General features: G+C 33.0%; 3 protein-coding genes across 3 annotated transcripts; 1 reads left to right on the forward strand and 2 right to left on the reverse strand.

Moving 5' to 3' along the window:
* Positions 1–4,558: 4,558 nt before the first annotated feature.
* Positions 4,559–7,696, reverse strand: LOC105637783 (uncharacterized). Its single transcript, XM_012221400.4, has 5 exons — positions 6,779–7,696; positions 6,445–6,497; positions 5,653–5,819; positions 5,398–5,549; positions 4,559–5,270 (listed from the first exon to the last, which is right to left on the reverse strand). Exons 1-5 carry the CDS (start codon positions 7,542–7,544, stop codon positions 4,825–4,827), a joined length of 1,584 nt encoding a protein of 527 aa, XP_012076790.1. The 5' UTR covers positions 7,545–7,696; the 3' UTR covers positions 4,559–4,824.
* Positions 7,697–7,854: 158 nt separating this feature from the next.
* Positions 7,855–10,363, forward strand: LOC105637784 (nucleophosmin). Its single transcript, XM_012221401.4, has 7 exons — positions 7,855–8,199; positions 8,284–8,394; positions 8,544–8,612; positions 8,688–8,819; positions 9,598–9,675; positions 9,760–9,888; positions 9,978–10,363. The coding sequence occupies exons 1-7, from the start codon at positions 7,993–7,995 to the stop codon at positions 10,164–10,166; spliced, it is 915 nt and encodes a 304-aa protein (XP_012076791.1). The 5' UTR covers positions 7,855–7,992; the 3' UTR covers positions 10,167–10,363.
* A 317-nt stretch (positions 10,364–10,680) lies between these two features.
* Positions 10,681–14,414, reverse strand: PRMT11 (arginine methyltransferase 11). The gene is made up of 9 exons (XM_012221402.4): positions 14,012–14,414; positions 13,837–13,847; positions 13,155–13,310; positions 12,945–13,008; positions 12,705–12,847; positions 11,998–12,085; positions 11,656–11,771; positions 11,346–11,496; positions 10,681–11,041 (listed from the first exon to the last, which is right to left on the reverse strand). Exons 1-9 carry the CDS (start codon positions 14,274–14,276, stop codon positions 10,836–10,838), a joined length of 1,200 nt encoding a protein of 399 aa, XP_012076792.1. The 5' UTR covers positions 14,277–14,414; the 3' UTR covers positions 10,681–10,835.
* Positions 14,415–14,949: the final 535 nt, after the last annotated feature.

Consider the following 14,949-nt stretch of genomic DNA (forward strand, 5'->3'; position numbering starts at 1 on the left):
ACTTTATATATATTTTATGAATTTTAACTCATCATTATTTTTGTCACTGTTATTTTTAAACTGATTTAAATTTATTATTACGTAATTTAATCTTGAATATCATTTGAAAAATAAATAATGATAGTATTAAACATAACCAATAATCCAATAATCAGATTAATTGAAATTACTATTTTTCTCTTGTATTAATTAATCTTTCCATTTTTTATTTAATGAAAAAAAAATTTGTTAAAAAAATTTACTGAACATATACTGTAGAATAATAGAAGAAAAATCTATATTGAAAATTACGTTTGTTACTTGATTTATTTTACATTTAAAAAATGCATATTATTTTTTCGCATTGTTATTATTTTAGTAGTAATTGGTATCATAAAAAAAACTAAAGTCAAAAAGATGAAATGATTTTTAGAGGCATAATTTGAAATTCATAAAAAAAAAAAAAAAAAAAACTAGAATTTTAAAGAAAAAATGAGATGGAAATTTTCGAATTTCGAGCCAGGACGGGATGTGACAGAATTTCGGTACAAGTCGATTTTTATCAAAGAATCAATCCCGTTCCACAAATACTTTCGAAATGGAACTATGAAATTAATATCAAACTTTTGTCGAGATGAAAAATTTAGGATGATTTTTGAAAATGGGTCGGCATTTCTGCAGTTCTGTGCACAACCCTAATATTTACTACGTAGCATACACTCGTTCAATTTGTATCCTTCATAAGATATATTGGGCCAACAGTTTTGCAGCATCCATTTGCATTATTATATTAGTGGATTTGTTGGGCCCAATAGTTTTTTGTTTGTGTTTTATTTTAAGTCTTCTATTTGATATATTCTTTTATCCATGTATTTGAAATTCCTTTAATTACAGTTTATAAAAACATAAATTTCATAAAGAGTAGAATATTAAATATTTAGTTACATATAATTACAATTCATTCCATTGCATTTTCTACCGATACCAATTCAATTCAATTTATAAGTATCTGAAAAATCACTTATTCGTGGGTTGTTCATTATTATTTTATAATGTAATTAAATATTTAATCCCTAATTTTTCACTGAAATAAAGCTTATCTTTGAAGTTAATAATCCTTTCATATAATTTTTTTATGATTAAATACTTTATAATATTTGATTATTTGATAATTGATATTAATTAAATATCAATTTTTATTTAGTTATTTATATTTACTATTGATAATTATTTGGTCCCTCATAGAAAAAACAAAAAATAAGTGAGTTTTCTATTCAAATGTTTGAATTTGCTATTTTGGATCAATTAATTTTTAGGTATTTTTTAATTTACATTTTTCTACATAACAAAATATTTATTTTGGACACAGTTTCAAATTTCAAAATGGAATATAATTAAAGAGAGAAGTCCAAAGTAAATAAGTCAATAACCATTTTTCTTTTTCTTTTCATATCAAATAATTAGTCAATAAGTCATATACATTTTTCTTTTCCGATATTGACGTCCTCCTATTTCTCTAAATTAAAAAAAAAATGTATTTTTAGTAAAAATGATGAAAATAAAGTGTTAAAAATTGAAATTTTAGAATTTAAAATAACATAAATCTAAAAACATTTATAATTTCAATTGTTGAATCATGTTGTGGAGCAAAACATACTTAGAGCTGTTTACTATAACCAAATTAATTTATAAATTTCATGATTTATACAAATATTTTATTTAGAACTGCATATCTTTAATGCAATATAATTGGTTAAGTGGAAAAAAAAATTATTAAGACTTACCTACACGAGATCCAATAAAAAATAATTTTTTGCTTAAGTTGCATTAATGTCCATTTATTGAAAAAATATGAATAAAAAAAATTTTAAAATAATAATTTTTAATTAATTTAATAATGAGATCATCTATACACGATGCGTCGATTTTTTTGTATGTGGAGTAAATGGTCTGGACCGTTTTATGACGTTCGACTTGGAAAATAGAAACCAACTGTTTGGACCGGCACTGTTTACCAGATTATTTTACTAAATTGAACTGTCGGAATATTTATTACATAAGCAGATCCAAGACTTCCTAACAAAAAAAACAGAGAGAAATTCTATTTACCACGTCGCCGCATGGGATCAAAACCTCAATGCTAACCGTCGGAGATGTTGATACGGCACAAAGGGCAAGAATTACTGCGACAGAGCCAGGAGGAAATACAATCTGAATGATAAATATGGCCGCATGGGATTCTTTTTCCACCTACACTTGATCTGAAACCTTCCATGCAAACAATACAAACTTCATCATTCGTAGAAACAGTTGGCATACCAGCAATCAGATCGTTTATTGATGATGCGGCGGTGATCCGACTCCGGCGGCTTAAGTTGTCGGTCCCAGATGGAGTTTCGTGGAGGTCAAAGCTTATGTTCACTGCCATATCAAGTGTGAGAGATGAAAGGGCCTCATCCAGGTCAAAACTTGTGCTGGCCATACTGGGTAGAGACAAGAGAGTGAGAAACTGTAGATGTTTGCAAGAAATGTGTCTAAGGGCTAAGGCTGTATAAATATGTATGGAGAGTACACACTTATACACTGACTCAATTAAAAAGATATTTTTTGACAAATCATTGCTGTTTATTACAAGGCAGCCAAGTATGTGGAGTATAGTTAGTAGCCACAGCATGCAAATGAACTCCACTTAAATTTTTTAAGTATAAAAATAAAAAAGTATATATAAAATAAAAAATTTTAAAAATTTTAATATAATTGATTTTATTAAAAATTAAATTAAATATACAACCAAGTGAAAAAATATTTGTAGCTTCATCGCTGATTAGTATTTATAGTGAAAATTTAATATAAATCGAGATTTCGAATCACATATTATTATTATTTATTAGATGTGACATGCACATGGGTTTGATTAGAGTGTATATTTGTTATTATAATCTGTATAGATTTTTAATTAGTAATTTTTTTTCATAAATTAAAGTTTACAGCGTGGTCTGTCAACAAATTTGACATCCGCTGATATGATTTATAATACAAGAGATTATAATTTAAATCTAACAATTAGTTTTATTTAATTTTTTTTCAGTGCAAACAGAAGTATTCATATTTTCTAAAAAAAAAAAAAACGAAGAAGAAGCTGAAGATATATTCATATACTCGGCCACCTTGTAATTTTTTTAATATATTTTGAAAAAAAAATATATGTTTTAATATTTTGAATATTTTTATATTAATATTTCTTTCCTTCCACTTTAATAGTAATAAAGGAAGATTTTATCTTGTTTCGTGGTTATTTAAAATTTTAAAAATATGTTAATAAATATTTTCATAATTTTATTCATATTTATTAAATGTAATTTATTTTTATATTTATGTTTATTTTTTCTTTTTATCATTAGTTCGTATCTGCATGTTTAACAGCGTTAGGTGGATTGTATTATACAAATTAATGAGGTCTAGTGAATGGAGTTGTACTGCTTCACCTATTTTCCGGGAAGCCATTTATTGCACCAATTGGTTAGCTAATTATGTGGCGTCTATGTCATTAGAAGCTCATGTTGTTGATGTTCAGCCTCCTGGCCTGAGTCAGTGCATGGACCATGATTTGAGAAGGGTTGTCTATTCTAGGCTTTGTTGCCAGCTTGGTTTCTGTTTGTGTTTTTTATTCTCTCTCTTATATTAATTTTTTTTTGTTTACTTCACACGTAACTAAAACTTTTTCATCATACGAAAACATTAAAAATGAAATGGGAGTAATATATTATTGATTTTAATATGAATTTTTAATTTTAAGAAGAGGAATTTTAGAATTCTATTATGCATTTTTTTAAAAATCAATGAAAAAGATTTTACGCAGAAAAATACTAATAAGCAATCTATGAAGTTAAGTTATTTATATTATTGTTATGATCATTATTCACTAGAGTTATTTATATTGGGTTTAATTTCACCATTATTGTTCTAATCGTGTTTTTTTTTTTAAATGTTCAATTTATGTCATTAGTGTATATTAAATATGCATTAATTTTAATTTATAGTATAGAAAAATATTAAACGCCAATTCGTATAATAATAAAAACATCAATATGAAGGATGAGAAGGAGCTGTAATTTTCATGGGTGGGAAGGGGCCCTGGTTGATGAGGATGGCACCGTGATCATCTTAGACCCTTAAAGGAGTTCCGCCAACCCCAGATTGCGACTCTTATATATACTTGGCATTTAGGCATTGATAGTTCCATTTTTGAGTTTAGTTTTCTTTCCAATTTCCATTTCCTTTTAACTTCCTCCAATAGATGGTCATGTTTGTACGGTTGACGTTCTTGGTCGTGCATGCGAGGTTCTTTATAAATGAAATGAAGCTAACAATGTGGTTTCCTTGATCTGGGAGACTGTTCTTGGAATCTTAGAAGTTGAAACATGTAAACTGCATGGGAATGTCGACTTTGGTACAAAAGCTGCAAAGAAACTATTTGAACTTCAACCCAAAATCTACCTTTGCCTTTGCTTAGGTGGAACTATAACAGCAATTGCATTTCGAAGGAGAAAGTGATGCAAAGAAAATAAGGGCGTATGCATATTCCAAAATTGCTAGCTCATTAATGGCTAAGATGCAATTTCAAATCCTTTACAAGAGCAATAAGTATTTCAACAAATGCTATATGAATGAACAATCAAAGTACGACCCTGAATTACACTCAACAGCAATAGCCTCTGAGGAAGGATTTCATTACCAAAACAGATTGGTTGCACTTACATTCCGATGCACAGTTGAACATAACTATTAGTTAAGTATTACATAATTACCATGTTTTCTCTGTAAAGAAATCCACTGCACCTTCATTCAAACATCTTCATCAGAAGTTGGATTCTCAACCTCACTCTCGCTACCTGAACTGTCATCACTAACAGAAGATTGTCCTTTGCCATCAGAGTCCGAATTGTCAGAGAGGTCATGCTTGAGAACCTTAGTCTTTCTCTTTCTTCCAGCACTTCTTCCTTCTTTTCGTTTTCTTCCTCCATTTTCTGTAAATCTCATTGTGTGTGCAGCAGCTAAAAAGGCAGCACTCATGGACTCATTGGTCTCTTTATCATCCCCATCGTGGTCTTCCTCTTCTCCTTTGTTATCAACATAAAACTGAAGATCAACATCTGCTTTCCTGCCCTCTGGCTTAGGTGCTGATAGTTGATAGTCAGACTCAGGATCATCAAGAGCTAATTTGGCACAGAATTTAGAGATGACATCATCAAATATTCTTATGCCTTTACCATCCAGGTCTAGTAACCACTCTGGAGAATTATTTATTCACAATATCACATTGGAGTGAAGAGTTAGTTCGAATGAAATATCAGATTCGACATAATTATGGAGATGAGCAAAAACTACGAGATGAAAACACAGATAAGAGCTACTTACTTATAAGAGCTCTAGGTGATCCTTCCTTCAATCTACTTGCTTCTTCCTCCATGCCAATCTGGCTGGTGACAAACTTGATAATCTGGGAAGGTATCTGGGAACTGGAGAATGAACAAGTATAAGAGATAGCCCTCTTTCGGTCCCCATTTTTCCTGTATAAAGAAGTTGAACAAGGGTTTGCTTTAGTTTCAACTGCAAAACACAGACACACAAAGACAAACACAAATCCACATCAACTAGAATACTGATTCCTACCTTGAAAGCTCTATGGCTTCATGTGTAATTATCAATCTTTTCACCACAAGATTTCTCACATGATCGGCTGGTAGGTTAATTGCTCTCTCAAAACTAAGGAAAGAGTATTCTACCAAAACAGTAGCATCATACAGAATTGTCCTCAAAAACCTTTCATCTTCAGAACTCTGCACAGAAAATTTTCCACATGGTACTATTAGAACATAACTGCAGTAAAGATTCTTATACAAAGCTGTTTTGCATGCAATGGATATATATATTCAAAATCAAACTCAGTGTTACAAGAAGTTAATACAACTTTTTGAGGTTTGTTGAAACAATAACCACCTTGGTAACGGTGAAGTTTTACTGAACAGGTAGTCCTATATAAATTGATCTACACTATATCCGTGAGGAAAGTGAAGACTTTTTGATCTGTCAAATGTATTGTTACTTTCATGGATCAAGAAGGAAATACAGAAGGTATAAGTTTTTGGTACAATCCCTCAAGTCAGTAGCTGTTTTCACACCGTGTAGTAAATATTTAAAATGAGAGATATGTGTTATAATTTCAGCCTCTGGCATATTAAAAGTAATAATAATAATAATAATAATAAAGAAATTACACAACAAAAAAGTAAATTACAATGGAGCTCAAAACTATACACTGACCAATGTTGTTTGAGAGAGAGAGAGAGAGAGAGAGCATGATTTAGAACCATCAACCACTATGAGATGAGAATTAATAACAATCAAGGAGTAGCAAAGTAAAGATTGTCTAACAAGTAAGATACTTGAAAAGAAGTTACTAACCAATAGCGAAGTCAAAGGCAAGGTTGGCTCCAGCAGCATTCTCAAAAGGGTATCTGAATATCATGGTTTATAGGATGTAAGCAAATCAAAATAAAATAAAACCAGTGAAAGAAATATCAACAAACTGTCAGCTCCACTTTCATTACATTTACAGAGCTAATATCTCTTTAGCTATTCAAATGTACATAATACTGTCTGCATTAACAGATTTATGTAAATGCAGCACTCTCTAGGCCCTATGCGAAAGACCAAACTATAATTTAGTTATATTCTGTTTTTATCAGTTGCTAACAGAAAAACTGAAAATTCAATATTAAGAGTAAGAAATACTAACCAAAGAAGTAGAAGTTCCGTAACCCAGTTATCGAGCCAACAGTCCAACTCCTCATTTCCTTCTCCAGCTCCACTCCTTTAGTCTCAACCCTTAAATCAAAACACAATTTCAACAAGAAAATTTCAGCTATAACAACTCCAGCTAAATAATTCACACTAGGCAAACCAACACTAATCTCTTTGCATATATCATCACTCATGAGTGGTAAAAATTCCTCCAATCCTTCTTTTCCTTCCATCCACAAACTAATCAAGTCTGAAAACGATACACGCAAATTTGAATCATTTTCCTCATTCATATTCTTGACACAACACACACCAATATACCCGAGAATGGCTCCAATCAAAGACTTAACCTCCTTAATAGCTTTCTTTACTCTCCTAGCTTCCAAATCTTTGCCTAATAACCCAACAACTAATTTATACACTTTAAAAACAACCGGAGCTAGCAATGCTATACTTTTTGAGACACTACAAGGAGCTGAGCATCCCGATATGAATTGAAACAGCTCCTTTGCAACCAAAATATTAGCTGAAAGATCCTCGCTTGTTATTTCTCGGCTCCTAAACGACAAAGCAGAGTAAACCCAAATCGTTTCTATAGGTGGGTCGATCTTCGATTGCATTAATTGGTAGAATATGTCGATGAAATGAGAAGAATCTAAGCTTTCATTGCGTATTTCGGCTAAAAGGTGGTGTATTGATTGGTTTAATGTGAGCCCATAGTTTTCTCCGATTAAAAGATTAGGTTTCGGAGACAAGGCCATGCTGATTCTTGAAAATTTAGGAAATTTGTTGACTGTAATGAAATTCAAAACCCTAAAACCTTGTGTTCATAGCGAAGTCGGAGGCCAATTGTAGGGTTTAGGAAAAGACTAAAGAGCATCCAAACGACATCGTTCTTTTTTTTTTTTTTTTCCTTGTCTTGGAGTTCCTGTTAATCCTAATATAAAAACAAACAAAACAGAAATTAGGAAGACGTGTTACCTTACCTCCTATTGGTCGAAAAATTGTTGGGCCACACCAAGTAGCCCTTCATCAACCAATCAGAAGCAGCGAAACACGTTTCAGTTGGTAGTCTTGAATATTAACAATACCAATTGATTATCACCTTTCCATTACATTTACAGGTACAAGGAGAAGATACAAGTTTTGATCCGAAGTTAAAACTTCGAAGTTCGTTTCTTTTTTTCTTTTTGGCAGAAAGAGGTAGCCATGGCTAAAATCAACCACATACTAGTAGTTTTAGTAAGTGTATTGGTAGTGTCAAACTGGGTGCCAGTCTCTCTCTCTGCCAAGAAGCCTGATTTGAGTGCAAGAAAAGAGGACATACCGTACATTAAATGCCAAGTCTGTGAAAAGGTGGCAAAGGAGTTGTACCAGCAAGTAGAAAAGAAGCAGGCTCAGATCTCACCTAAAAAGGTAATTTGATTAACCGGGTTTGTTTTGAATTTGTGGGGTTTGCTTGGATTTGATTTTTGATTTTCAGTATTTGGGTTTGGATAGATCTCAGAGTATCAAATTATTGAGACTGCGGAGAACCTTTGCAATTTGAAGAAAGAGGAAGCAGATTGGATTATGAAGATTGATATAGTGGAGGCAGGGGATAAGTTAGAGGTAGGATTATAATTATTTTTTTACGTTGATTTGATGGTTTCTATTATTAATTACTTTGTATTGGAAATCGATTATCAAAATCAAATGCTTGTTCTGTTGTTCAAGGCCTTTTTTTGAGTCACTAACTTCCAAAATTAATTCTCTTTTAGCTGGTAGAACAAGATGTTGAAGGTCAATGTAATACAGAATGCAAGACAATAGAGCGGGCTTGTCAAGAGGTGAGGTTCTGGAACTTAAATTGATTTTTATGCTAATTATTTTTTCAAAGCATAATTGTACAAGTATATTTGCAGGTCATGGGGTATTATGATACTGATATTGCTGAATACATCTTTAGTTCTAAGCCCAGTATTGATTCATTGGTAAACTATTTCTGCAACGACCTGACTAAGGCATGCATTAAGAAGCCACCTCCAGTTCCTAAGGTAAAACATTCAATTGTTGATGACCTCTTAGTTGATTATACAACTTGTTTGGCTTCTTTAAGAATAATTACTTTTACACTATTGTGATTATTGTGTGATTTCTCAATGTCTTCAAATGCATGAAGGTTTCATATTGGAAATGGGATTAAAATTGATTAAGCATAGCATGTGCTAGATGATAAGGCTGATTAGTGACCGTAATTTTCCATAAGTATGCTAATTGTACTGGATCAATTATTTGGATCAGACATGGTGTGTTTGTACAAGGTTTTCAATAGAAATATGTATTTGATTTTGTTTGTTCAAGTTCATGTGATGAGGTTGTTTATTCCTTCCCGGTATGCATTTATACTGTATAAGTATTGTAACCTAATGTTTGGTTTAACAAATCCATATGGCTATCACTTCGAAAATATTGAAAGCTTTTAAGATGAAAATGGTGGTATAGAAATTATCAGACCCAGCAGAACAAGGACGGTAAATAATTGAAGGCTGCTTGATTTGCATAAGAAATGCTGACACGCCTGTCTAATATTTGAGTAGTTCTGTTAGATATTCCATCTTAGATGATGTTTGTATTTGTCTAATATCGTACATCAACAATTATTATTTTGCTTTGGGGTTTCCATTGTAGAGTTGAGGATACGGTTATCGTTCTAAAGAGCAGAACACTCAGTAACCTTGTATGACAATATTTATTAATATTGCTCATTTTTGCACATTCTGGTGGTGAATAACAAGCTCAGGTGTAAATACTTGTTTATTTTGGCTGTCTCAGGATAGAACTCCTGGAGAACCATTTGTGCCCAAACCATCTAAAGAGGCTGAAATGGAGAGGATTTTAAGATCCATGGAGGTAGCCGTCGTTTCTGTTTCTAAAACTACATCCATGTAAGCTAAAACGTTGATTTGGCTTCTGATTTGCTTTTATTTACTCCAGGGTATGCCAGGAGCACCAAACATGCAAATGTATTCAAGGGAAGATTTGATGAACATGAAAAATTTTGGTAACGAAGATGCTGATGATGATGAAGATGAGGATGACGAATCACAATTCCCTTCAAAATTGGTAAACAAATAAATAAAAACTTCCTTGATGAAAAGCTTTTCTTCAGAAGCGCACTACTAACACAACTGTTATGGTCCAATTTCTTGCAGTCAAAAGTTCTGAGGGAAAAAGAGAGTGGAAAAGATGACTGGCAACAGAAGGTCACCAAAGGTATCAAAACATCGGTTGAGACATTGAAAAGGCATGCGGACAAGGTCTCCAATAGGTTAAGGCGGTGGTGGAAAGAAATAAAAGCATCAGGCACAAAAAATTCAAAGGCCACCAAGGCAGAGCTTTAGGACTCTGTTTATAGGGGCATTGTGGTAAAGATGGCAGCTTTCTTCCCATTTTTGTTCAGTCGTAATGCGATGTGCTAGGCTTAGTTAGGTTAACAAAAAATGAGGGAATAGTTCGTAAGTACCTGAGCAGAAATCAAGTTCTGTAATTTAACATTGTATTTTTCTCACTAGAATAAAATTAATCAGAATGACCAACATGGATGGAGGCATGTTTAATGTTTTACTAGGTCCTATCATCATTGAAATTGATATCAGACTTTCACCCTTCTCCAACCAACCAGTTGCCCTTTGTTAATTTACATAAAGCCACCTGAAGAGAGAATGAAATCGAATTACATTTATGCATCCTTAAGAAATTTCCTATATTAAAATAATCTTTAATTTAAAACTTCAATTTCCTCGCATTTGTCAAAGAAATCGCACGCATACAAGGCATGTTGAACTACTTCCTCTCACTTCTCGTTCTCTGTCTTCCTGGCACTTGTTGTAAATAATGGCGTAAAAACTGAAAGAATTACAGTTGGAATTTGTCTCTTACAATTTAATCAACTAGTTTGGAATTTTGATTTCAAAAATTTCAGCATTACATTTTAGGAAACCCCTCTCAACAGTCTCAATTGTTAAACAGAGGAATAAGAAATACACTCAAACCGCTAAATGGAAGCAACTTCATCGCATCTTGTAATATTGTGTTCTTGAGACCACGCATCGCCTACCATTCAGTGTATATTTGACCATTATATCAATGTCGCGAGGATTCTTTTTGTTTGGTGCTACAGTCATGCTCCCAGTTAGGGCTTCCCCTTCACATATAGTTAGCACATCTTCTAGGTATAGGACTGTTTGCTTCCAGTGTGTAGCCCGCGATCTTGGCCCTGCTTTATTCCAAGTTCATCAGAAAAGTATTGAAATCTTAACCAATATGCTATTTCTATGACAGTAACATGGACACTGAACAGGTAAGTGTTGAAGTACTGGCTCATCACCACGTTGCTCCAAATAATGGAATTTTTAATACTTGATTTACTTAGAGTACTTGCAATGCATGAATTGGGACATTGGATATGCAAGGAGACTAGAATATTGATCCTGATTCATTGAATTTTACCAAAACAAGCCTCTAATTTAAGAAGAAAAGATGAATAAAAACATAAAAGGATAGATAATACCGAGTCTCACCTGTAGAGAAGCCCATCAACTTGTGACATTTGGTAAATGACACATCAAAATATGCCACCAAAGCATGGATGTAATCATCTCTTTCTGCCACAAGCTTAAAAGGAGCAGTGAAGGAAGCATCCCCAGAAGCCATTTTAGAGATATCCATAGTCTGAAAAGTGGCAAGTCGAATCAACACTCATCATCGGCCAAAAAGCAAATGACATTCAGAAGAGGTAGAGAAAATATTATTTTTTAAATATACATTCATGATCGAAGTACATTTTTTATACACACAAACCAAGTACATGCAAGTACATGACATTCCCACCTTAAGTAGCTGGCAGTTTGTTACGATTTGGTTCTGATCAACTGTATCAACAAGAGGTTCCATCATGGCTTGCTTCTTGATGCAGCTCATGTCAAAACCATAGACCTTATTCCAAACTGAAGTAGCAAAACACACAAGGGGAACCAACAAATATCATAAACAACGATCAGTAACTAGTCACCTCACAGAAACACACGCATGGAAAAGAAAGCCATAGGACAATTGAAACCACACACATGGAATTGAAGCACGTGAATAAATTAAATTCCAAATACACATGGTGTGGGTCCCAAAGAAAATAATTATATCTACTTGCATGCACATGGAAATCAATGGACTCACATTCAATCTTATCATCCTTGTATTCTGCATCCTCAATAGCTGTCAAATAAAGGGATGCTTTGTCTGGCAGAAGAATTCCATCACTGACCTGAAAAACAGCGAAAGATAAGAACAGTTAACACCATTATCAAAGCATTACAGTTAATATAACAATGTACACAGAATAAAAGTAAAAAAATGCCCTTAAGTTACAAAGATGGCTATTCCAGACTAGTACAGATCATTACTTGTTACCGAATCTCAACAGTTGTTAAATTACAACCAGGAGTCATCCTTACAAACTCACCATCATAATTGATGTGCCTTTTGTATTAGTATTTATCCATTCAGGCAAAGGTGTTCTATTTTTTTTTTTTTTTTTTTTTCATTTTCTTTTTCCTCTTTTGGATGATGACCTGGGGATAAGGGTGGATTAGAATTTAATGTCTTTTTTCTTTCCACTAGTTCAAGCCACTACTTTCAGAAAGTTAAAGTGCCAGGAGAATGCCAAATCACGCACCATGGTGATTCTAAAGGCCTGCCATTCTAGTCTTTCTAGATGTAGTCTCATCATCTATAACTTTGTATAATACATATCCTCATGTATCCGAAAGAAAATTCCTTATCTTTATCCAGAAAATAGGATCTAGCATCTGTATGATTCAGGATCCCAGATGAAAGTAGAATCATAAACCTGTAAAGTGAAATAACATAAGCAAAGAACTCACAAGCCATTTATCTCGTGCATATAGCACCGTGTTTAACATATTTTCATACAGTAGAAAATATCCCATCCACTCTGAAATTATAATATCTACTTTAGCAACTGGTAACTCAATCTCTTCAATCTTTCCCTTCAAAACTGTTACAACTGTAACAATAAAAAAACAGTAAAAGAGAGAGTGGTTACTTTGAATGAATATAGAAAGAAAGAAGAATTAATGAACATAAAAACATTCGTGCATTACCATCTGAAAGGCCATTTGATTCAGCAATCTCTTTTGCCATGTCAGCCATCTGAGAGCACTCAACCTGAAAAAAAGAAAGCAGCAACCATATTTAACATGAATAACCAAACCAAATGACAGAAGTGCAAAAATGCCAGCTCCATAATCATAAAGTAAATTATGGATATGGTCAAATCATTACTAAATACAGGGATGCAAGTGAAGACATACTGCATAAACATGTGCTGCTCCAGCTTTTGCACAAAATAGGGACAAAATTCCAGTCCCAGCACCAACGTCAAGTACTACTTTATTTTTAAATAAAAACTTATTCTGATAAATAACGTTTTGATACGTCTTGGTTCTCACCACATCCTTCAGCATTTCCTGCAATTTAAGCGGAATATCAACTAGTTACAAATTTAAGTAACAAGGGGAAAAATAAGATCTAAAAACAAATCATTTCCATGCATTTGTAACAGTTCCAGAAACCATAGTTTATAGAGTAGCCTAGATACAAAAGAATACTGCAAGAAAAGTTTCCTTATACAGAAGACAGAAAACACAAAGGATACATGATAATAAAGCAAGGCAATCACTTGTATGACTTAGAAAAGTAGTCAGCATGAAACCCAATAATCATTTAATAAGCAGGTGTAGAAAAAAAATGGAGAACCATTTATTTAGGCACTGCTTCCTGTGAAGTACAAACTGAGAGATCGATAAATGCTAGTTTTGCAAGTACAAAGCTATAAGTGCATCACCAACATATAAATGCATACTTCCATGAAAGTTCATCTGATAAAACTAAGATCCTAAAAAGAAGCAGGCAGATGTGGAAATTAACAGATTAGCAATTTGAACTTTGAAGTTCCAGGAGGTAAAAAGTCGTATCCAGGTGCCACACACTTACTTCATGAATACCTGCAAACGCAAAAAACAGAAAGAAAGCGAAATCTCAGCTTGTGCAGAGCAGGCATAAAGCATGAAACTTTCACTAAATCTGAATCTAGAGTAAAAAAACTAATTCGTTCCAAGCTCTAAACCAAAACCAAAAGGAGAGTAAAATAAAAGGTGGAGAAAGTTACCAAAGTGAGAATAGGAATCGAAATAATAATCGGCGCTAGTTTTGTCATCATCGCCATCGATAAAGGACACATCCGTCTCGCCCATAGAATCATCGTCCATGGCAATAGCTTTGTCGCTGGCTATAATGGACTGGTCGAGATTTGAGCTCACTGTGGTGAGCTCTTCGTCTGCATCTTCGAAGCGAATTTCGGTGCCCTGGGATTGGGCGTTGGTGAAGCTCATGGAGCCCTTATTTTTGTCGTCGTTGTTCTTTCGACGTCCCATTTGAAGATTAGGGTTTTTGCTTCTGGTGGCGGGAGATAAAGAAATTAGGGTTTATGCGTGGGTTTATGGAGCTTCAGTAACGTTTTTGGATTTAAGTAGGAGATATTTCAATACTTCATTTCAGAGGGAAGTCCCTCATGAGACAAAAACGCGTTTTTTTTTTAATATAAATAAATAAATGTGTTTTTCCTTTTTTTATATAATTAATAAATATTTGGTATTAATCGAAATTACTACAAATAGCCTCACACAAATACAAAATTTTAATTAAAATTTTAAAAATAAGTTTAAAAGAAAAATAAATCTTCAGAATGATTGGCTAAACGAGTTAAAAAAAAAAAGGGTTGTAGCTTAATCCTGGTGATCAATAAATATCAGGTGTTTCTACTATTTAAGGTGGGGAAAGTGACGAGCTTGATTTGATTCTCTCCGATAGTAAGTGACATCATAGAGCCCTTTATATATGCCATTTGATTTCTATACAAAAAGTAAGCACGGCTAGGTTTTGAAAGTCAAACAATCAAACTTGTATCTCCTAAACTTTGAAAATGAAAATTTATAACCTCCTAAATTTCATTTTTCTAAAAAATTTTACATCTCCTAATAAGCTTTTGGAGTCATAAATATAGAAAAAGTGAAGTTTAAGAAAACACAAAATTATCTCAAAATTCAC

This window comes from Jatropha curcas, chromosome 8 (assembly GCF_041381405.1).
Source record: "Jatropha curcas cultivar XTBG-Jc1 chromosome 8, XTBG_Jcur_1.0, whole genome shotgun sequence".
Lineage (NCBI taxonomy): Eukaryota > Viridiplantae > Streptophyta > Magnoliopsida > Malpighiales > Euphorbiaceae > Jatropha > Jatropha curcas.

What these genes read in the sequence shown, in the direction of transcription:
- PRMT11 (XM_012221402.4), bottom strand. Translation starts at nt 14,276, where the DNA reads ATGGGACGTCGAAAGAACAACGACGACAAAAATAAGGGCTCCATGAGC. An exon ending in CAAACTGCCAGCTACTTAAG is followed by an intron (nt 11,497 to 11,655) that starts GTGGGAATGTCA and finishes GCCACTTTTCAG; the next exon opens with ACTATGGATATCTCTAAAAT. An exon ending in GTTGATGGGCTTCTCTACAG is followed by an intron (nt 11,042 to 11,345) that starts GTGAGACTCGGT and finishes GGAATAAAGCAG; the next exon opens with GGCCAAGATCGCGGGCTACA.
- LOC105637784 (XM_012221401.4), top strand. Translation starts at nt 7,993, where the DNA reads ATGGCTAAAATCAACCACATACTAGTAGTTTTAGTAAGTGTATTGGTA. An exon ending in AGCCACCTCCAGTTCCTAAG is followed by an intron (nt 8,820 to 9,597) that starts GTAAAACATTCA and finishes TGGCTGTCTCAG; the next exon opens with GATAGAACTCCTGGAGAACC. An exon ending in GGATTTTAAGATCCATGGAG is followed by an intron (nt 9,676 to 9,759) that starts GTAGCCGTCGTT and finishes TATTTACTCCAG; the next exon opens with GGTATGCCAGGAGCACCAAA.
- LOC105637783 (XM_012221400.4), bottom strand. Translation starts at nt 7,544, where the DNA reads ATGGCCTTGTCTCCGAAACCTAATCTTTTAATCGGAGAAAACTATGGG. An exon ending in ACGGAACTTCTACTTCTTTG is followed by an intron (nt 6,498 to 6,778) that starts GTTAGTATTTCT and finishes CATGATATTCAG; the next exon opens with ATACCCTTTTGAGAATGCTG. An exon ending in TGCCTTTGACTTCGCTATTG is followed by an intron (nt 5,820 to 6,444) that starts GTTAGTAACTTC and finishes TTTTCTGTGCAG; the next exon opens with AGTTCTGAAGATGAAAGGTT.